Genomic DNA, 23,340 nt, shown 5'->3' with positions numbered 1-23,340 from the left:
CTTACCCTACCCCCCTCCCAGACACAGGACTGCTCACCAGTCAAAAAGCCACTCCCACCTCTTGACCCCAGTACCTGGAAGAAGCCGATGATGACCAAGGGCCTAGAATTCACAAACTCTACCACCTGCTGGGTGTTATTGAACAAAAATGCTTTCTGGCTAATTTGTCTTCTCAACCAAACGACCAAGGCAGTAGATTCAACCACTCCTGGAGAGAGAGACAGTTAAATAGATCCCCTATACAAGTTTCCTCTTGAACTGGAGCAAGGCCTGTTTTCTCCAAGCTTAATGACCAGAAGCATCTGGTCTTGGGCTCCTACCCATTGAAGGCCAAGGTCAGTCCTTCCTGCCCCATCCCCAAGGCATGAACTTCTTTTTTTTTTTTTTTTTTTTAAGATTTTATTTATTTATTTATTTATTTGGCAGAGAGGCAGGCAGAGAGAGACAGAGAAGCAGGCTTCCTGCTGAGCAGAGAGCGGGATTTGGGACTCGATCCCAGGACCCTGGGATCATGACCCGAGCCAAAGGCAGAGGCTTTAACCCACTGAGCCACCTAGGCGCCCGCAAGGCATGAACATTAACAGCAGTAGCTAAATGTCATGGAGCACTTACCAAGGACACGGCATTGTGCTGAGCCATTTACATGTATTACATCCCTGCAACAGTTCTACCTTATGAGATATTCTTACTCTCCCCATTTTGCAGATGAGGAAATTGAGGTTAGACTTGCCAGTAGCCACCCACCATTAGTGAACCTGGGAATTAAACTCAGAAGGAAGCATACCCAGTCTTCTTTTCTATCTACCTTCCAAAGTGACAGGAAGGTAGATTTATTTTTAAAAAATGTAAATGAATGAAGTGTAAATAAAAATACCAGTTAGCTTTGTGACCTTGGGAAAATTCCATTATTGCCTGTGCTTTCAGTTCCTCAGCTGAGATGCAGATATTCCTTAAGGTCATAGATCCTGGCATCCGTTTCTCAGCTATTATATGGAAGGTTCCAAGCACACAAAAATCTTAGCTTTTAAAATTGGGAAACATACACCATATCTGGGGAGACCTAACAGTGTGCTAGAATTACATTAGGCTACAGATGGATATGTGTTTGCTAGGATATTCCACATGATGGTATATAATGTAAAATATTATTTTCTGTCAAAGACTGCTATAGAAGAGAATGGAGCATTTAAACTGAATGAATTTCTTCATTTGCTATTCAATTCCTTCACTCATTCATTCATTTGACAAATATATACTAAGTACCTATCATGTTATCAAGTGCTGTACTTGGTCCTGGGGATGTAATGGTGAGCAGAAACAAATACACTCCCACTGTTTTGCAGTTTTTATTCTGTTGAGTAGGACAGTTGTCAAGTAATTACACAAACAAGTATATAATCACACCCAAAGTAATAACTCAAAAGCAAAGTTCTATGAGCCTGTAGCAAAGATATGTGACCTAGACTGTGAAGTCAAGGGGGGCTTCCTGGAGGAGATCAGTTAGGAGCTGAATACTGAAGGATGCATAGGAGTTAATAAGTAGGCAACAGCAAGACTGTAACTGGACAAGGAAGAAGAGGGAGAGGTTAACAGGCGGAGCAGGCAACCTGTGCTGGATTGCTGCATGGGGCTTGATGAATGCATGTTGAGTTGGTAAATGAACTGAAAAGGACTCTTTTCAGCATCTTCGCTTACATTTCCTAAGAACTTAGGCCATTTACAAAACTTACAATGAAGTATGTTTGCATAGAGAAAGGTATACAAATTATTATGCATAATTTGGTGAATTTTTGCAAAATGAACAGACCTGAGTACCACCCAGATATTGATCTGTCAAGAGACAGATCATTTCGCAGTGCTCAAGAGCAGTCTGTTACCAGGCTCTCAGAAGTCCCATTATGCCCCGTCCCAGCTCCTCACCTGTCCCTACCTAAGGGTAACCACTATTTTAACTTCTAACAGCATGCATTAGTCTGCCTGATCTTGAACTTTATGCAGGTGGAATCACATTGTGTGTTTTGGGGCCTAGGCTTTGTTTCTTTATGAGATTGATCCATATTGTTGTATGTGCTGTGTAGCATTTTATTGCATGAATATTCTATAATTTATTTATCCATCCTCTGTTGGTGAGCATTTGGGTTGTTTCCAGTTTGGGGCTATTAAGAATTAAATTTCATGCATGTCTTTGGGGGCACATTGGATGCACTTCTTTTGGGTACATGCCCAGGAGTTGAATTTCTGGTCATAGGGAATGCTACGTTTAGTTTTAGTAGATACCGATTAGGCCATTTTAAAAGCCACGATGAGTCAGACCCATAGAAGTTCATAGAAGGACGATGTCTTGGCCTCAAGGGACAGAGAGGGGTGAGGGGAGACTTCCTGCCGCTCCCAGATCACAGCACTCCGCCCTCCACCCTCCTGCAGTCCCCTTCTCCTCCTGGATTCAGCCCCAAGGCTGAGTTTCTATTTTCAGTGTTCCCAGCCATCTTTCAGGAGGAAACAAGCACATATCATGGAAATAGTTCATCTTATAGGCATTTGTCTGGAAAAAAAAAATTATGTTGTAACTGCTCTGGAAGGAACAGGTTCCAAAGTCCTGAAAATACCAAAAGAGGTGAACAAAACCCCACCAAATGCATTTGAATTTCAACTGATCAGAACCATTGCTCTGATCTCATTTTGTGTGGCTGTCTCCTACAGTCTGCCCTGCAGCCACACCCTCATCGTCCTGTTCGCCAGGCTTTGATGTCTCCCGGTCCTCCCTCTGCCTGGGCTGCCTTTCCTCAGTAGTCTGGGCAACTCCTCCGGCTTATTTAGTTAGAGGTTTAGACTTCTCTTATCACCCCCCCCCCCCGCCATCGTATCATTCTCTAGGTTATGACCTGTTGCATTTTCTTCATTGAATTTGTCTTTTTCTGAAATTATGATTTTTGGCTAGCTTGCTCACTAGCGCCTGTAATGTCAGCTTATACCAGATGCTCAAGAAATAATTACAGGGTAAATGGATGAGGTGGGTGAATCATAACGTAAGCTGGCTTTGAGGGAATTCGATCTTAGGCCATCTTCTCTGGGATTTCTGGGCTCTGTTTGCCCCCTCTGAACCCTATGCGGCTGAGGTAGCTCTGAACTTGACAAATAGGTTGTTCCTGATTGCCTGCAGATCGGTCCCTGACCCCCTTGGGCAGGTGTCTCTGCTGGCACTTGGCTCTGAGCCAGAGGACAGGGTAACAACTGAGGTGTGAACGCTATGTCAATGATTGACTGGGGCTGTCCCTCCACTGCATATTTCCAAGCACAAGCTGTGAATGCATCATTAACTGAGGCCCTGGAGCCAACCCAAGTTTTCCTCCCTCCAGAGAGGGGGCCGTGACCAAGTTTCCCATCATCAATCCTTGGGAGACTAGAGGAGAACCAGAACTCTAGCTTTGACCCAACAAGGACTAAACCCCAACTTGCCTCCTGGGAAGGTTTTCAGAAAAGTTGGTGCAGGAGACCAGTAATGCTCTGTCACCCCTCTGAGCTCAGGGAAGCTCTGCCAGGTTGGCAGAACTGGCTTAGTCATCCTGTTTAGGAGATGAGAAGTTGGAAGACTGGCTCAAATTCTCTAACTCGTGTTTGTCCTAAATCTAGGCTCTGGCTCCCTCCTAGCACCCCACTGCCTCTTTCCCTGGTTGGGGGTAACACTAAAGAAAGGGAGGGATGGTCAGGCTTGGTAGAAATAGGGGCTGGCTCCTTAGCCCAAGTCAGCCTGCAGTGGGTCCTTGCAGTTCCATCCCATTCAAACTCAAAAACTATTCTGAAGAACCTAAGTGTTGCAGGCAGGCACTGTGCAAGGGTCAGAAAAGTAATAGTTTGATAAAAACATGAGCCCCACCTGCCATTTATTTTGAGTGCAGCACACCGTAGAGCAGGGGTTGGTCAATGACAGCCCATGGGCCAATTCTGTCCTGCCAGTTGATGTTGTAAATAAAGTTTTATTGGCAGTCAGTGGTTTATATAGGACTACTTTCCCGCTGTATTCGCAGAGTTAAGTAGTTGCGAAAGAGATTGGCCCGTAAGGCCTAAAATATTTATTATCTGGCCCTTTGCAGAAAACATTTGTGGGTTGCAGTGCTTAGTAGCTGGGGATCCTTGAGGAAGTTGCTCCACCTCTCTGTGCAGTTTCCTGTGCAGTTTCTCTGTGCAGCACCTGCCATGCTGGGTTGTTGTGACATATGTAAGGGGCCCAGAATAGTGATGGAGCACAGTAAACGGTTCAGATCCATTCAGGGCTTGTGCCTTACAATCTTGTTTCACCTCATCAGTAACCCTCGGAGGAAGATACTTCCACCATCTCCCTTTCACAGATTAGGAAAATAAGAGTTGACAAGGGGAAGCGATTGTCCTTCAGGTGTGTGGTAAGGATTTAAAGCCAGCTGGTGCCTGCCAGTTAGGGCAACCTCTTCAGAGGACCCAGGAAAAGAAGTGAAATCAGCTCCTGCTCCGTGCTCTCGCTAGAGAACAAAGAACAGAATCAGTTCTGTGAGTGAGGGCCTTGAGGACACTAAGCACAGGTGCTATGGAACTCCTGAGGAGGACAGACACCCTGATGCGGGCAGTCAAAGGGGACTTCCTAGGGGAGGTGATGATGCAGCTTTCCTGCATGACAGAGGGGGTCCCAGGCACTGGCTTCTACCAGAAGGGGCCCAGACAGTCTGGAAGTTGCCACATTGTCACATTTATTGCTTCAAAGAGAAGTCAGACCTCACCTGCCCTGCCCCGCCCCCTGCCACCATGGTCCCACAAGGTCCTTGGGAGCCACTGCCCTGCCTGGTCTTGTATGTAATGCGCGCTGAGGTTGACGCTTTTGCAGCACCTTCCCCTGCGAGTCTGGCCTGTGTCTCCTGCCCCCTTGTGTCCGCTCTTAGAACTGTAAGGCATACTGCAAGCCCCTGCAGGAGGTTGCTCTCTCTGGGCCCTTTTGGTTTTTGCAACAAAACTCAAACAGGCTTATTGCAGACTTGCTAAACGGATGCTGCAAGACTATCTCAGTTTCCTGATTCAGTCATTCACACATATAATGGGAATATTCTACTAGCATAGTGTGGGCTGTGCTGGGCACCTTGGCATTTGTTAGTTTCATTCCATCCATCCATCAGTTTTATGGACATTTATGCATTTATATACTTAGTATTTTTAAAAATTAGGACCTACCGTGTGCCACACTGAGTCACATAATGCTACAGCATTTTTGATACCAAGATAGGGACTGACACATGTTAGTTTCTCAATAAAGGTAATGAATAAGTGAATGAATGAGTTAATGAAGTGGATGATGATAGAAGCTCCAGTGTTTGGTAGTCACCCTGTCCCAAATCTGTCTTGTTTTCTCATCTCCCAGAGCCCCTTTCCTTGGCCTGGGACCCTGTCAAAACCATTCTAAAGTAGAAGATTGTGGCGGGAGGTGAAGATTGGGGCGGGAAGTGGGAGATGGAGTTAGGATCTCACTCTCTGGTCTCTGGCAGTTTATGAGCCACGCATCTCACTATCCCACTTCATGGTGCTTCTAGGGCCCACCAGCTGAGATGTATGCTGTGGTGGAGGCAGCTATGTGTTCACCAAAATGGTATTTTCCTTATGGACACAGATCAGGGCCATATGTTCAGCCTTTAAGTTGAGTGGGGCCATGTAACAGAATTTTGGTCAATGGAGAAGTCATGTTTGCCACTTCCAAGCCTGGCTCATGAGCACCATCAGTGGCAGTCCTCTGCCTCCTTGCCCCAACTGCTGGCTAGATATACAGAAAATGGCAGGGGCTTCAGAGGCTCTAAGGGAAGATAGAGCCGCATGCTAGAAGGAACCTGGGTCCTTGAAAAATTGTGTGGAGCTGAGCCACCCACCTCCACCCTCTGGCTGCCACCTGGGTTCTACATGAGAAGAAATAAACTCATAGTTCTGTTAGCCACCTAAATGCTGGTGTTTGTGTTTCCGTAGCTAGCACTGCCTTGATTGATGAACAGGGACTCTTACCTTTGCAACTGATGGGTTCTGACCTGTTGCCCTCAAAAAACAGCTTCAGCTCTGGGGCCTTCTTAACATCAAACTCTTTCTGAAGTTCCTTCTCTACCGTGATGTCCACTTTGCCAAAGCCGAGCCCATTCTTGCCTTTGCCCATGATTTCCACAGCTTGGCCCAACTCTTCAGCCAGATTCCTGGATTGCTTGGAGGATGGGTTGTCTGAAAGAGCCAGTATAAATCAGAACTTGCTAGAGCCTCTCCCACTCCCCATTTCCCAAGAAGGAGGCTGGGTTTGACCAGCTTGGCTACTGTGGTCTGCTGTAGTAGATTTTTCAGAAAACATGATGCGAGGGAGGCACATGTTTCATGAAACTGGACATTTGGGAAGCACATCAGGGTTCTTGGGGCCTAGCAACACTGGAAGCCATACAACTTTGGGCAACTCATTCCAACTCTGTGAGTCCCATTTTCTTCATGGGTAAAATGAGAAAAATATTATCAACTATCCCATAGAGTTCTCAGCCAAGTAAGATTTAACAATCAGTTATACAGAGCTTATTAATTTCTAAAAGCTTTCCGTAGATGGAGACTCCTCTCAGCACCCCTGTGGGATAGGTATGGTTATTATCTCAGTTTTATAGATGTGGAAACTGGTAGGAAGCAAAATGTCCTACTTGCCCGGGGTCCTGTGGCAGTGAAAGATATAGCCAGGATCTGGAACCACTCAATATGCTGTCTACCCAGCACTTGTAGACGACTCTCAGCATAGTGCCCCACACATGATAAGGACATAATGCATTATTATTACTACTGTTATTATTGTACAATTTTTATGGTCAGAAGTCAGAGGAGAATGAATGAGGGAGCATGCTCGCCATCTGGTGGAAAGTTCCAGACTTACAGGCCAAATGGAGCTGCTCCCGCTGCATGAATACATCAGGGAACTCTCAAGTAAGGAAGGTCAGGTGTGGGAAGCGGTTATGAAGCTCCCTCAGAGCCTATCCCTTGGGTAAGTGGTATTAAAGAGAACTCACACTCTCGATTAGGATTCCTTGGTGCCTCATATTGCTGGGCAGTGAGGTGGGGATTAGAAGTGGGGAGCCCCCTTCTGGAAAATGGCCTCAGGGAGCTGGCATGGGATTCCTGGCCTAAATGAGAGAGGACTAAAAGGCGCTCACATTAGCCTTCCCTCTTCCTGATAATACTGAGAGATTGCAGGCCCCTCCCTGCCCTGATGTCTGCAACAGGTGGGTCAAGCCAGGGCAAGGGGTCACTGATTCCCTTTCAAGTCAGAATGCATTCCCTGTGTCAGTCCCCACTCCTCTGACCTGTCTATCTGGAACACACTTGGAGGAGGTAAAAAGGAACAAGTTCCAAGTTCAACAGAGAGGGCTTTTGTAAAGCAAAACCCAGAAAGCCAGCTCCAGGACAACTGGCTCATGCTCCAGCGTCAGTCAGTACACCTGCTCCTGCGATGGAACCCGAAAGTGAATGATTGTTTTCATTAAATTCCCAATCAGTGCACAGGAAGTGAGACTTTTTGCCTCTCCACCACCTGCTTTGTCACCATCATTGTCTTTGATACCCCCCATCCATCATCGCCAGCAGGCACTGGCCTGTTGCCAGTTGCTCCGGCCCTCAGGCCTCTCCCTGGGCTTCCTTGTGCATCTGGCCCTGCGTGGCTCATGGTGACTGATTGACATTGTATCCAAATCTGAATTTCTAGGCAACTTAGAGCAAGAAAAACACATGGAATGATGGTTCAAATGCTGGAGCATTTAGAGGTTCCACACACAGCCCAGTGCTCCTGAGTGTCTGCAATGAAAGTGAGAGAAATAGTCTGTGACAACAGGAATGCTGGGATCCTAAAGGTAGCCGGATAGGATCTAACAATAATAGTAATGGACATTTATGCACACATCCACCAATCCATTCATCCAGTTGTTCCTCATTCATTCCACAGATCTTTTCTAAGATTTTCCATGTGCCAGACATGGTTCTAGGTTCTGGGGATTTAATAGTGGATAAAAATCCCTGCTTGTGTTAGAGAAGACAGAAAGTAAAGAAGTAAAATATGGGTACCTGGGTGGCTCAGTTGGTTAAGTGGCTGCCTTCGGCTCAGGTCATGATTCTGGAGTCCTGGAATTGATTCCTGCATTGGGCTCCCTGCTCAGCAGGAAGTCTGCTTCTCTCTCTCTCCTCTGCTACTCCTCCCCCTCCCCCACCCGGCTTGCTCTCTCTGTCTCACCCTCATTCTCTTTCTCTCAAGTAAATTTTTAAAAATCTTAAAAATGTTTTTTAAAAAAAGAAGTAAAATTTATGCTATATTAGATGCTAAGTGCTATGGAGACAAGAAGCAAAGCTGGAGGTTAGGAGTATCAAGGAGATTGAGTTTAAGTAGGAAGGCTGAAGGAGACCTCACCCATAAGAGACATTTCAATTAAGACTGAAGGAGGTGAGGGAGGCAGGCTTGTGGATATGTGGAGGAAGAGTTTCCATGCAGGGGAACCATAAGTGCGAAGATCCTGAGGTGCGAGTATGTACAGCATGTTTGGGGAATGACTAGAAGTCTCTTTGGCCTAGAGCAAAATGAGAAGCCTGGGGGTTAGATAGCATAGGGACTTGTTGGCCACTGAATAGATTTTGGTCCCTCTCCCTGACGGTTGTGGAAAGATACTGGAGAATTCGGGCAGAATTAGATATGATCCTACTTACTGTTTAACTGGACTGTACTGAATATTATATGAACATTAGACCACAAAAGGGAAAGAGAGTGGATCCAGGGAGACCATTTGGAGGCCTCTGTAATATTTCAGGTGAGAGCTGGTGATGGCTTGAGCCAGGGTAGTAGTAATGGAGGAAGTGAGAAGGGGTCAGAGTCTAAGATTTTGGAGGGGGAGATGATTGGTGATAGATTGGATAGAGAGGATAAGATGATAGATTGGATGGGGAGTGTGAGTGAACAAGAGGAGTCAAGGATGACTCTGAGTTTTTGACAGGAGCAGCCAGATGGCTGATTGATGGTGATGATGGTGATGGTGACAGTAATGAGAACAAGGTAACAACAATGACAAGTTATTGAGCACTTACTGTGCCAACCATGTTGCTAAGTGTTACATGCATTATCCTGGGTATCCTCAGAACCACCTCTGAGTTATCTGCCGTTCCAGGTGAGGAATGTTACAGACAAGAAACAGAAGCCCGAGGTCTTACAGCTAGTATGTGGTTGGGGACGGGAACAATTCCCATGTACATTGTTGCTTGGGCAGAGTGGAGCCCAGTGGGTTGTAGATGGGCAGGGAGCCCTCTGTGGGAGGCAGAGAGCTCCTGCGAGTACAGCCTTCCTTGTGTCCTAAGCTCAATCTAGATAGAGCTCTTTGTCTGCCTGTCATATGGTAGTCCATGAACTTCATTAGGTCGTTTCATAAAACAGAGGCCGTTCTGGTGGTTTACAGCACCTGTGGTCCAGGCAGGTTGTTTTTTAAACATCTCTCTACCTCTGTTTCCTCATCTGCAGAATGGAGATATTAATTGATCCTATACCTTAAGATGGTCCTACATAGTAAGGCAAGGTGTGCAAAGCTCTGGCACAGAAGTGCCCCCAAAACATTAACCATTATGATGGCGCAGGTGGAAAACCCTTGATCTTGCCCTGACCAGGTTCTCTCTGGGAAGGGAGGGTCTTAATGGAAATGTCAGGATCCTCAGAACATCTGGTTCTTGGGGAAAGGGAGATAAGTGTGACTAACACCAAGTCATCCAACACAGGCCTGGGCCTATTGTGTGGCTCTCATGTGGGTTCGAGGGTAAGCAAATGGGACCCAGGCTCATATTAGAAGAGAAAATGGCTCTCTGAATATCTGCCGGATGTGTAGATGTGTTAATGGCTAACTGACCTAGAATCAATGTTTGCCTGGGTTTTTAGTAGATAACCCCAGGTTCCCTTTTCTGAGCAACTAGTTTGAGTCAGAGGAGGGGCTGGTGGTTGGGAAAGTGAGACTATAGGGACTGGAAATTAGCTCTCAGCACAGGGAGCTGGAGTCTGCCTTTCTTTAGACACTGGTTCTCAATGGAGCACCTTTGGCCCTATCTGGAGACCTTTCTGGTCGTCACCACCAGAGTGCTACTGACATCTAATGGGTAGAGGTCAGGGGTGTCACCAAACATCCTACAATGCATCACACCCCCGCATACAGCAAAGAATTGTCCATCCAGCTGAAGTGTGAATAGTGCTGAGGATGAGAAACCAAGCTTAGACCAAGCTCTAGATCAAGTGTGGAAAAATATTCTGAGAATAATCCTCTCCCCATCGCACCATCGCATAGGGCCATTATAGTGTAAAGAGGTGCTCACAGGTGATAGAAACTTTGGGATGGTAATCAGTCCCTTCTAGTTCCTCAAGTGCCAGCCAACAAATTCCTCTGACCATCACAATGGCCTGAAGGGCCTAAAGGACTATACATCCTTTGGGATCTTATCTCCCACTTTTCTTCAGCATCTCAGCTTTAGCCATCCTGGCACATTCCCACCCCAGGGCCTTTGCGCTTGCTGTTCCCTCTGACTGAATGCTCTCATCTACCAGCTATCTGTATAGGTTGCTGTCTTCCTGCCTTTAGGTCTTTGCTGAATTGTCACTTTCCCAGACCACGCTATATAAATTTATATAAATAAATTTCCCAGGCCACCTTCTGTAAATTATATAAGTTTATATAAATAAACTTCCACTAAGTCTTTGGTCTCTCTGTTGCTCTTTTTTGTTTTTCTCCATAGTGCTGTTAACCTGAAGAATACTACCTTCTTTACTCCTTTCCTCATTTGTGCAGATCATTATGGGCCAAAGGAAAGCTCATTTCATTCAGCCATTCATTCAACATCTCATGTAAGCCTACCAAGCTCAGATGTTAGTAATCAAGAGGTAAATGAGATTTGGCCCTTGTCCCCCAGGGAGCCCACAAGCTTGAAAGCAGTTTCAGTACAGTGTGATAAATGCTATGAAAGGGAGGGTCCAGGGGGTTGTATCAGCATAGAAGGCCTGCTAGCAGTGTAGGTGGGAGTGAGTGTGGACACAGCCTCCTGACAAGGTGGCTTCATGAGCTTAAACACCACAATCTAGGCGAGGAAGTGTAGGAAGGACACTGTGGTCAGAGGGAATTGTAAGTGTAAATGTCCTGGGGCTTGAACCAGTGTGATCTGTCTGGCAACCACAAATACTCCAGAGCTAGAACGTAGCTCTCATGTGAAGTGGGGAATCTGGCCAAGCAGAGGATTCTTTAGCCATGTTAAGGAGTTTGGAGTCTTAGAGAATCACTGAGGGTTTTTAATCAGGAGGTGACCCAATCAGACTTGCTTTTTAGAAAAAAGAAATTTCTGGGTGTGCTGTAGGGATAGCTTTGGAGGAGATGGGCAGATGCTCTAGGGGGCTGTTGTGGTATTTGGGGTGGGAAACCCTGGCTGGAACGAAGGCAGTGGCAAGGGGCTGGGAAAACTGGAGATTGCAGAGGGCTTTAGGAGTGGTTTCAATGGGACCTAGTGACAAGTTAGATGGAGAATAGAGAGGAGTCAAGAATGACCTTGAGATTTCTTATTTTGACATTGGGTAGAGAGAGCTGCTGTCAGTTAAGGCAGGGTGTGAGACAAAGCAAGTTATAGGGAGCAAATAAAAAATGCAGAGTTCTTATTTTGAGCACATGTGGAATTTGAGACACGTGAGGAACACATAAGAAGTAGTCCCGCCGACCACTGGCTCTTGAGCCTGGAGTCCTCAGAGAGCTAAGAACGTAGACAGCCGCTAAAGATTTGAGAGTTACTATACAGTATGTCCCTGGGACGATATTGGAAAAATCCTTTTTGTAAGGAGCCTATTTATTCCCAGGAAAAAAGAAAATTTATAATGCTTTCTCCAAGTGATTAGTTTTTCCAAAGGTCACTTTAGAAGGCCTGCCAGTTTTGGAGAACTCATTTTGTTTTAAACCATATATTGGAAGGAATCAGATACTCAAATGTAATGAGCCTGAGTGTCTCTTTTAGATAATAAAATCTCTGCTGGTGTTTACTGCTTTGAAATACCGGCTAGGGGGAATGCTTCAAGTTTCAAGTATTCAAATTGGTTTTCATTTAATGTCATTAAAGAATGTAGAATTGATTGGTTCTCTCTGTAGCACTAGATTCAGTGTCAATCCCCAAGTTATGTCAGTTAAAGCTGTGAAGAGCCATGGCTCCCCCTTCTGCCCTGATTAATACAGTCAGGGGCAGAGGTTTGCATTCTCATGCAAACAGGACAGGTTCCTCTGTCTCATCCACCTGCTGCATCGTTTTTGGAGGGTAAGTGTGTGTTGACATGTGCGTTGTGTCATGCACAGTGTGTGGCTCTAGTTCCTTCAACATCGAGGGGCCAGGATCAGAGATTAGGGCTGCAGCAAAAAAGAGAAGATGGATGTATTCTTCTTGGATCTCTGATCTGTGCTAACCATTAGCTTACAATTCTGCAGCAGGCAGAGGAGACCTGCAGGTTCTCAGTTCTTCCCGGAAGGGAACCATGAAACAGATGTGTGGGTGGTGGTCCATGCCCTGGGGTGGATAAAGGATGTGGGGAATCAGCTCTAGGAGGCAGTCAGCAAACCGGAAAGGCCTGCCCCACTCATAGGCTTATGTAAAGAAAATGGCCCAAACCAGATCACCTCTACAAGGTCTTGTTCCATAGGCTTGAAGTAAAATCCAGCGTGCACCCAGGCACAGTGAAAGAGACCATTAACAGCCTGGGCTACATAGAGGTCAGAAGCTTGGAACTGCTGGGGTGAAATTTTATGCATCAGGCATACTCTGTGTGGGATGGAAACAAAAATGACCCGGTCAGATTTTCCCTTCTGGGAACCATCAAGGTTAAGGGCACAAAAAGAGTATTTTTGTTTCATGTTGCTATAAAGTGGCTACACAAGCCAGCTGAGGCGGCTTTGGGACCCAGGACAACCGAGTTTCTGAGATTGTCGCATACCCAAACTCCCCCACTGACATGACACCACTCAGAGAGATTGTACCAATTCAGAAGGGACGAGAGGCCTGAATTTCAGATGGGGGATACACACTCAAATGCTACAGGGGTTAGGCCGGGTCTGTAACCGTGTGGGGTTGGCTTGGTAGGGATGTGGCAAACTCACTGGCATGTTTTCTGATGAAAAGGAAAAATCATTACTCAGTTCCAGCTACTTGTCACTTTGCAAGAATGTGGGCCTGTGCCTCTAGATCTTGTTTCTTCAAGAGCAGATGTAAATTCAACTTTAATTGTGAAATGTCTCAATTTTTAAAACACTGTATGGCCCATACGTAATCCCCGTCCTGGGCATCTTCAGTCCATGAGCTGCCTATTACATCCTTGATTTCGGGGTTATGGGAAAGAGAAGGAGCCATAAAGACCTGAGAAGTGAGCCAGAGAGATCAAAGGGAACCAGAAGACAGTGAGCTCATGGGCACCAAAGGGTAGAGGTTGTCAGGTTAGGGCTCCAAAGGGGACAAGGAAGGCGAGGACTGACAAGTTCCTATTGGCTTTGGGAACCAGGTGTCCTTGGAACATTAACCTGAGCAAACAGTCCATAAATCAGCCCCAGGCAGGAAATTGTTGGCTCTGCTGCCCAGAAGAGAAAGCTGTTCCTGGTGGTTTAGTGTCAGGAAGAATTTATACCATCCGGCTGCCTCTCAGCCAGCCCGGCTTCAGGTTGTGTTTGAATCAAAGGCTGTTTCAAGGCTCCTGTAAAGTGCAGTGTGATTAAGGCAGGCATTGACTGCATATGCCTGGTCTGCATTTGAGCATATGAGATAATTCTTGGATTTAAGTCCTCATTAGCCAATTCTTTATTCCTTGAAGCTGAATCCAGTCCTGCCTGACAGAAAGTTGATGATCTGTCTTGTGCCCCAGTGCCACAGCAGGATGAGGACTCATTTACTGGTCATCTCCCATGTGCCCAGGCTAAAGTGGCAGTGTAGTGTCTTGTAAATTGCTTAACCTCCCTGGACCTTAGTATTCTCATCTGGAAATTGAGATTGGGAGTATATACTTATTAAGTATGTTAATAATATGTGTTCTTGTGTGTTTAACAATATGTCAAACTCTTCTGGCTGCCAGGAGCAAGGAGGCAGATCTCACCCCACCCCTCACCCACCACTGAGGAGTGGGGGACACTCACGAAAAAGCACCATGAGGAATCGGGTCTGGTTCAGCATCTGGGTCAGGCCAGCAGGTGTTAGCACTAGCAGGTTGCCTTCCTCCACGATATGCATGGGCTGGGATATGTTGATGCTGGCTTCCTTGATGTCCTCCTCTGGCAAGCCCCAGACAGTGGAGATGCAAAAGGCCACGAGCAGCAGGGACATCCATAGCAGCTTCATGGTTATCCTTCAGGAGCACAGAGAGGAGCAAGAGCCCAGATCAGCATAGGTGGCACGGCACCATGTCATTACCTCTCCCCCCAGACCTTCCCTGCCTACCCAGTTTATGCATGGAGAACATGGCCTGAGCATGGCCCACTCCCTCCCTAGTAGTCCCTGCAGCTTGGCAAGGCACTGGAGAAGAGACAAAGTGTCAGCATAAGCTCACTCCCTGTGTAAACTGCATAGGGATAGCTCAGAGAAACAGGGCTCCACTCAGAGCAGTAAGAATCCAAATTGCACACCAGCCACTTGAGCCCACTGGCTCCCCAGACAACAGGTGAGACTTTCGGAGAGATGAGTCCCACTCCAGAGTCCTAGGGTAAGCCTCTGAGCCTCAGAGATAACTGGTCCAATTTCCCATCATGGCCTCTGCTTCATGCTCCTCCAGCCCCCTACTTGAATGCCCTCTTATGGTGGGAAGCTCACTACTTCACTTCCTATTCATACACCTCATTTGATATTTGAACAACTTTTCTCAACTGTTGATATTTTAAAAATCATAACTATAAATCACACTTGTAAAAATCCCAAGTAATACAATGAAAATATGTTAAGTAGAAAATAAAATCTCTCTCATAATCTCAACTCTGAGAAACCTATTAATAGTTGGAAATGAATTCCTACACATGTTGAAAATTCCAAAATAAATGCATACTATTTGAGTGTACGATTTTAAACATAAATGGAGTCAGCTAATGCATATTGGTCAGCATTCTGTTTTTCTTAATAATACGAAATATATCCTATATATGTGAAATATATCCTATATATATGTCTTATAAAAGTATAAAAGTACATTTTAGATCTATGACATGATTTCTGTTCTAATTCTTTACTTTTTATTTTATTTTATTTTATTTTTTTACAATTTTTAACTGTTAGAATGGTCTGGATCAGAAGCTTCCTTTCTGACTTTACTTAATTATGTCTTCCCGAATAATTTAGAGCATAGAATCACCTCCTCAGATCTTCATAAATACTCCTCAATCATAGAGCTGTTTCTCCATGTAACATAGACTGTATGAGTGTCTTAAATAAGAAGACCTATAGCAGTATTCTAGGTCACACCTTCATATTAAATTTATGAGGATCTTCATTTCTTTCTTGACTGCTGTAGCCTAGCACCTGGCATTGTGGTAGGAAAATGAACAAGTGGCATGAATAAATATGTGAATGAATGAATAAACACTTTATAATTGCCTGGGAAATTGTTTGTCAAACTATCTGAAGGTTTTTAAAAAATAGATCTAGTGTAATTTTTTGGCCTAAAATATAGAGAATTGGGGCCAGCTTTAAAGCTAAATTTTGTGAGTACCTATATCTTAACATTCTTGTAATGTGCCAGACACTGTTCTAGTGCTTTCCACACTGTCGTGTCTCTTATGACAACCCTAGGAGATAAGGATAGTACTATTGTAATCCTCTTTTAATGAGGATAAAATAAGGTACAGAAAGGTTAAATAATTTGCCCAAGATCACACAATTAGTAGGTGTAGAGGCCATATCTGTTCATTTATTTAATATTGTTTAAAATGGGGAGGGTATGTGCTGTTGTTTAAAAAGGGGAGGGTTAGTGCTGTGAAGTGTGTAAGCCTGACAATTCACAGACCTGTACCCCTGGGGCTAATAATTTATGTTAATAAAAAAACTAAAAAAAAAAAAGAAATTCTTTATTTAAATTCAGTTTAGTTAACATATACTGTAATGTTAATTTCAGGGGTAGAATTTAGTGATTCATCATCTGCATATAACACCTAGTGCTCATTGCATCAAGTGCCCTCCATAATGCCCATCACCCAGTAACCCCATCCTCCCCACCCACCTCCTCTCCAGCAACCCTCTGTTTATTTTCTCCAGCTCAGTGTCTCCTATGGTTTACCTCCCTCTCACGTTTTTTTTTTTCCCTCTTCTCTTCCTCTATGTTCATATGTTTTTTCTTAAGTTCCACATAAGAGTGAAATCATATCTTTCTCTGACATATTTTGCTCAGCATAATGCCCTCCATTTCTATCCGCATTGTTGCAAATGGCAAAATTTCATTCTTTTTGATGACTGAGTAGTTTTCCAGTTTATATATATAGATATATAGATAGAGGTATACACACACACACATACACACACACAGTATTCCATTATACATACACACACACCCCACATCTTATTTATCCATTCATCTGTTGATGGACATCTGAGCTCTTTCCATTTCTTGGCTATTGTGGACATTGCTGCTATAAACATTGGGGTGCAGGTGCCATTTGAGGCCACTTTTAGGCAGACAGCCTTGAGCAATGGAATATAGACAGAGACCATAGCGACCCCCTGGCTGAATACAGACAGGCCCATTAAATGACCCACCTCAGAATATCCATAGGCCCTAACTAATCAATGGGCTCCTTACAACCAGACACAGTTGCCAAACAAGAGGGAATTCCACGTCGCCCTAATGCCTCATATTTCCTCTTTATTTTTTATTTGTTTATTTTTAAAGATTTTATTTATTTATTTGACAGACAGAGATTAGAAGTAGGCAGAGAGAGAGGAGGTGAAGCAGGCTCCCTGCTGAGCAGAGAGCCCAGATATAGGGCTCGATCCCAGGACCCTGGGATCATGATCTGAGCCGAAGGCAGAAGCTTTAACCCACTGAGCCACCCAGGTGCCTCTCATATTTACTTTTTAAAAACAGCTCCCACCCACTGCTTCCTTGCAGACAGCCTCTTCTCTGCTGTCCTGCCCACTGCTCCCTTGTGGTGGTGTATTCAGTAAATTTGTCTACTTTGTCCTGCCTTAGCTGAGTCCTTTCAACCCCTGTGCCACCAGCTTCCACCCCCTCATCACCCCACATTTGGGGGCAGGCATTTTAGCTACAGATCCATGCCCTAACCACAGTGATATCCTGCCTCTCTGTGGCCCCTTGGTGGCACAGTAGGTTAAGTATCTGACTCTTGGTTTTAACTCAGGTCATGATCTCATGGGTCATGAGACTGATTCTCGAATGGGGCTCTAAGCTCAGCACAGAGTCTGCTTGTCCCTCTCTTTTTCCCTCTCCATCTCCCCTCCCACATGTGCATGCCCTCTAAAATAAATAAAATCTTTTTTAAAAAAATGGATGCCGTGAACAATATTTTGAGACGTTAACAGAGGCTCCCCACCCTGATACCCTTTACCTTCCATCATTGCAGGGCTGAGCCTGCAACAGAGAACAGAATCAGATTTTTGATTTGGGGTTGTAAAACCGGCTTTTGAAACTCATAGCAGGAATCAGGCACTTACTTGAGTTACAGAAATGGATTGTGGGTTTTTTGTTTTTGTTTTGAAAGAAAGAGGTTTTGAGTCCCCCATGGTATATGCTCTGAATGAAGTGTTTTTTCAGGAACTGCGGATGAGATCAAATGCTGTAACAAAAGATGCTCCATTGCTCTTATTTTATTGCTCAGGAAATTCCAATTGTTTTGAGAGCTGTGAGCCAGGAATTATGGATGAAGACCAAATCTAGATGAGAAATGTATTTGGTCATCTGAATGCCCAAATATATATTCCTTACATTAAAACAGAAAAAGAAAAAAGTCCCAAATTGAATAATTTGAGCCCCTCCCCTTGCCAGTGGCAAACAAGACTCAGTTATAGTTTCAGCTTATCCCAGGAATATAACCTTACAAAAGTCAACATGAAATTTCTTGTTTAGCAAGATAAATTTCTTGCTTAGTAAGCAAGTAACAAATTTCTTGTTTTTAGTAAGATAATCTGCATGATGAAAAAAACCCAAAAGACAAACAAAATCTCTGCATTTCCCTTCTCCCACAAAACAAGATGTTCTTGCCTGAAAAAGTCCTTCCTTTTGCTAATATCTTCCCCCACCCTCCTGCCTATAACCATCTTCCATTTTGTACAACCGCTAGGGGCATCTCTCTACTGGCTGGATAGGATGCTACCCAATTTGTGAATTGGTTAATAAAGCCAATTAGATTTTTAAATTTACTGGGTTGAATTTTGTTTTCTAACACTTAAAAATCGAAGTATCACAGGGGCCCTACCCTGTTTCTCCTCTGCACTGAAACCCCAGCTTCAACTCTCTGCTGACCATTGCAGACCTAGTAACATGCCAGCCCATAATGCTAAGTACATATCACTATGTATGAAGCTAGTATTTGAGCTTTACACATACCATCTTGTTAATCATCACAGCATGTCTATGAAGTAGTTAATGTGGGAAGCAAAGGCAAAAGAAAAATTAAATTTCTTTACTACTTATAGTCCATTCATTAACAAGGTCTTGAAACAGTGACATTCCTCTAGGAACTCAGCTGCCTTGGTGTTAATATTTTACGAAGGACAAAGGCAATCTTAGCCCAATCCCAGGGTCCTGTCGAACCCAATTTAATATACAGAAATTCCTTTGGAAACGTCCTTTATCTCTGCCCCCCAAGATACGTGTTGAAAATCCTCCTCCAAGCATATGACTCACCGGTGAATATCTGAAGGGTCTCATGACTGAGGTTTTACTAGATAGTAATAAGTGATCTTTTCCTAACAGTAGCTAGCCTCCTCAAGGTCCTGGAAACCTTGCTTCCAAAATTCGTTGGACACTTAAGCTATCCCTAACCTTCTCCCAGCTTGAAAATATATAATTGATCATTCCTCATGACCCCAGGGCAGCTCGTTTCTGCTGATGGGTTCTGTCCCCATGCTATAATAAAATCACCTTTTTGCACCAAAGACGTCTCAAGAATTCCTTCTTGGCTCTTGGCTCCAAACCCCATTTCCTGTATCAGTAGGTAAAATTATGATGCTCCCTTCATGAAGGTGGAGATTTTTACAAGACCACCCAGCAGGCAGATGGAAGGAACACATGGGCTCAGGTGCATCTAAGCCCAAAGTCTGTGGTCTAAACCAGAGTCCAGCAAACTGGCCTATGGCCGGGTCTTGTAAATACGGTATTACTGGATCACAGCCATACCCATTCTTTTGGTATTGTTTGGCTGCTTTTTATTACAACGGCCAAGTTAAATAGTGGCAACAGAGATGATATGTAGGCCTGCAATGCCAAAAATATTTGTTATCTGGCACTTTCCTGAAAAAGTTTGCAAACCTCGGGTCTAAGTCACCACACCACACTGCTCACATGCCCTCGCCTTGCACTCCCCCCTCACATCTTGGACTCCTTCAAGTTTGAGAGTGTACTATCAGAGCTTAGCGTCTCCATCTGTAGAGTGCGTGAATAATGCCTGCCTCTCAGGGTAGTTGCAAGGATACGATCAAGAACTTGTGCTCCAGTAGCTCTTCTTGTCCCGGGATATACATTTATCTCACTGGGAGCTTTAAAAAGCTTAAAAAATGGTACTGATGCCAGGCCTCAAGCAGACGTTAATTCAGAATCACTCAGGGTGCAGCCCAGTTATCTATATGTTTTAAAAGCTCCCCAAATGGTTTTTTTTTTTAAACTTTCTTTTGGAAAAAATATTGTATGCAAAAATAGAGAAAACAGTTAATGTGCCCCAATATACCTGTCACTCAACTTGGGTTACTGTCACTGCCAGTCTGACTTAGTTGCATCACTCCCTGTCCAGGACTATTTGAAAGCCAGTCCATGTGTTACATTAGTTCATCCATAAATAATTCACTATGAATCTCTAAAAGATAGAGTTTGGGGTTTTTTTTGTTTGTTTTGTTTTGTTTTTTTAAAGATTTTATTTATTTTTTTGACAGAGAGAAATCACAAGTAGATGGAGAGGCAGGCAGAGAGAGAGAGAGGGAAGCAGGCTCCCTGCTGAGCAGAGAGCCCAATGAGAGACTCCATCCCAGGATCCTGAGATCATGACCTGAGCCGAAGGCAGCGGCTCAACCCACTGAGCCACCCAGGCGCCCCGATAGAGTTTGTTTTTTTAAAAGATAACCGCCATACCATTGTCTTAGTTAACAGGATGAATGATAGCTTCCTTTTTTTTTTTTAAGATTTTTTTTTTTTTTAAGATTTTGTTTATTTATTTGGCAGACAGAGATCACAAGTAGGCAGAGGGGCAGGCAGAGAGAGACGGGGGGAAGGGGAAGCGGCTCCCCGCTGAGCAGAGAGCCCGATGTGGGGCTTGATCCCAGGACCCTGGGATCATGACCTGAGCCGAAAGCAGAGGCTTTAACCCACTGAGCCACCCAGGCACCCTGAATGATAGTTTCTTATCAAATATCCAGATAATGTGAAAATTACCCTAGTTATCTCATAATTTAAAGAAATTGGGATCCATATGAGATCCATGTGTTGTCGTTGACAGCCCCAGGTAGTTCTTACAGTCTGTAGGTTGAGAACCACACAGTCAAATAAATCAACCCAGGTGAGTCATCCAGCTAGAGTGAACAGTAAGTCATCTAAAGGTCAGCCAGGCCAGTCACAGCTACTGTTGGCTCCCCATCGCATTCTCCTCTCGGGCTTTTGACAGGAATATTCCTGCATACAGATGGCCAATAGACAAATGAAAAGGTGTTCAAAACTGCTCATCATCAGGGAAATACAAATCAGAACCACAATGAGGTATCACCTCTCTCCTGTCAGAATGGCTAGAATCAAAAAGACAAGAAACAACAGATGTTGGTGAGGATGTGGAGCAAAAAGAACCCTTGTACTGTTGGTGGGAATGTGCACTGGTGCAGCCACTGTGGAAAACAATACAGAGTTTTCTCAAGGAGTTAAAACTGGAATCACTGTATGATCCAGTAATTCCACTAATGGGTGTTTACCCAAAGAAAACAAAAACTGTAATTTGAAAAGATAATGTACCCCTATGTTTACTGCAGCATTATTTACAATCCAAGATCTGAAATCCACACAAGTGTCCATCCATAGATGAATGGATAATGATGATGTGGTATACACACACACACACACACACACACTCACACACAAACAATGGAATATTAGCCACAAAAAAGAATGAAATCTTGCCATTTGCAACAAAATGGATGGCTCTGGAGGGTAACATGCTAAGTGAAATAAGTCAAAGACAAAGACAAATACCATAGAATTTAACTCATACGTGCAATTTAAGAGCCAAAACAAATGAATAAACAAAGAAAAGAAAACAAAAACAGACTCTTAAACACAGAGAATAAACAGATGGTTCCCAGAAGGGAGGTTGGTGGGGGGGATGAGTGAAACAGGTGATGGAGATTTAAGAGTATCCTTATCATCATGAGCACTGAGTAATGTGTAGAAATGTTAAATCATATTGTATTCCAGAAACTAATATAATACTGTATGTTAATTATACTTAAATAAAAATAATATATAAATAAAAAACTGAAGAATACTTATAAAAAAACAAACAGGGATGCCTGGGTGGCTCAGTTGGTTAAGCATCTGCCTTTGGCTCAGGTCATGATCCCAGGGTCCTGGGATCGAGTCCCATAGTGGGCTCCCTGCTCACCAGGAAGCCTGCTTCTCCCTCTGCCTGCTGCTACCCGCGCCTGTGCTCGCTCTCTCTCTCAATCTCTCTGACAAATAAATAAAAATCTTTAAACAAAGAACCAAAAAAAAAGAGTATTCTCAGTGGTTCCTGATCAGTTCATGGAGATGGGGCAGTGGGAGGCCCCAAGGAGGTAGCAGGTTTCCTGCTAACCTGGGCAGAAATGAGTACAAGCCTAGAAGGCCTCCAGTGATTGAGCCTCACAAGGAGACCAAGCCCCCCAACTGGCGGGGAAATCCCTCCATGGTCAGACTCCTACGGACCCTGGTTGACAACTCCTATTCATTCACTCATTCGTTCATTCATTCATTCACTCATTCATTCAGATATATATAACAAGGTCAAATATATCTTGAGGTCTTAATAAATACATGCTAAGTACCATTCCAGACACTGGAGATAGAAAAGTAAGCAAAATAGACAGTACCCCTTGTGTTCATGGAGCTTACACTCTGCAAGAGGGGAACATAGCGAGTGAGATAAAGAAATAGAATATATTAGATATTCTAGTATATTAGATATGTCAGATGCTGATGAGTGCTAAGGAGAAAAAGTCCATCAGGAAAGATTTGAAAGTGAGAAGGTGAAAGGGGGCACTTTGACATTTTAAATACGGCGACCACAAGCAGCATGACTCAGAATTTGCTGTTTGACTTGTTAAAAACAAGACGACAGGCCCCAAATGGAGTTACTTGTGATGAGTACCATGTCACCTAACTGCGACTTAATTACAGTCTTTGGCTCTCCAGAAATGGAATATTAAACCACTCAGTCAGGAGTCACCTGATCGGCACTAGCTAGATCATCTGCCACCCCCTAAAGGAAAGCGACCTTGTAATTACCAAGGAGACTTTTTGTCTGGTGTAACTTCCTTGTTCCTGCTCCCTTCAGCCTGTAGAAGTCTTTAGTTTTGTACAGCTCCTCAGAGCTCCTTTCTGTCTGCTAGATGGGATGCTGCCTGATTCATAAGTCATTGAACAAAGCCAATAAGGTCTTTAAAATTTATTTTGTTCAACACACTGAAGGGAGCAAAGAAATGAACTGTATGTATTGCTGGGAAAAGGGTGAGAGGGGGCAGGTTCTTTCTCTTTCTCCCGGATTCCCCCACCCCCTTTCCACACACGGCCCCTTGCTCTCTCTTCCGAGACCATCTCTGGCCACAGATCAGCTCATCACATGGATCCCCCTCAAACTCTGGACCCCATTCTGGTTCCAACCCCTGTCACTGTGCCCTCAGCCCCACCTGGACCCCTGTCCCTGCCCAGGAACCCAGCCTCTCCCAGCACCCACCCCTCTGGCCTGACAACACTGGTGGCTCCTCTGTGTCCCTCTGGGAAGCTCTCAGCCCCAGCCACACACATTCCAAGCCTAGTTCTGGCATCTCTAACCAACCCCCCACATGCAGAGGAGTGCCATGATAGGAAACGTTTATGATTAAGAATAAGTAATAGCAGCTAATACGGAGAGGCTT

General features: G+C 44.4%; 1 protein-coding gene across 2 annotated transcripts in view; it reads right to left on the bottom strand.

Annotated features, from left to right (window-relative positions):
* PDILT (protein disulfide isomerase like, testis expressed) overlaps nt 1–23,340 on the bottom strand; it is a 40,549-nt gene that overhangs the window by 16,010 nt on the left and 1,199 nt on the right. For both annotated transcript variants that reach the window (XM_082714857.1, XM_082714858.1), the window contains exons 2-4: nt 14,175–14,383; nt 6,010–6,216; nt 75–208 (exon numbers count right to left, since the gene is read on the bottom strand). In XM_082714857.1, coding sequence (XP_082570983.1) covers nt 75–208; nt 6,010–6,216; nt 14,175–14,376 — 543 coding nt within the window. In that variant the 5' untranslated portion in view covers nt 14,377–14,383. The remainder of the gene's footprint in view (nt 1–74; nt 209–6,009; nt 6,217–14,174; nt 14,384–23,340) is intronic.

This window comes from Mustela nivalis (genome assembly GCF_964662115.1).
Source record: "Mustela nivalis genome assembly, chromosome: 19".
Taxonomy (NCBI): domain Eukaryota; kingdom Metazoa; phylum Chordata; class Mammalia; order Carnivora; family Mustelidae; genus Mustela; species Mustela nivalis.
The sequence above is the reverse complement of the archived record's forward strand: the minus strand, read 5'-3'. Positions and strand labels throughout refer to the sequence as shown.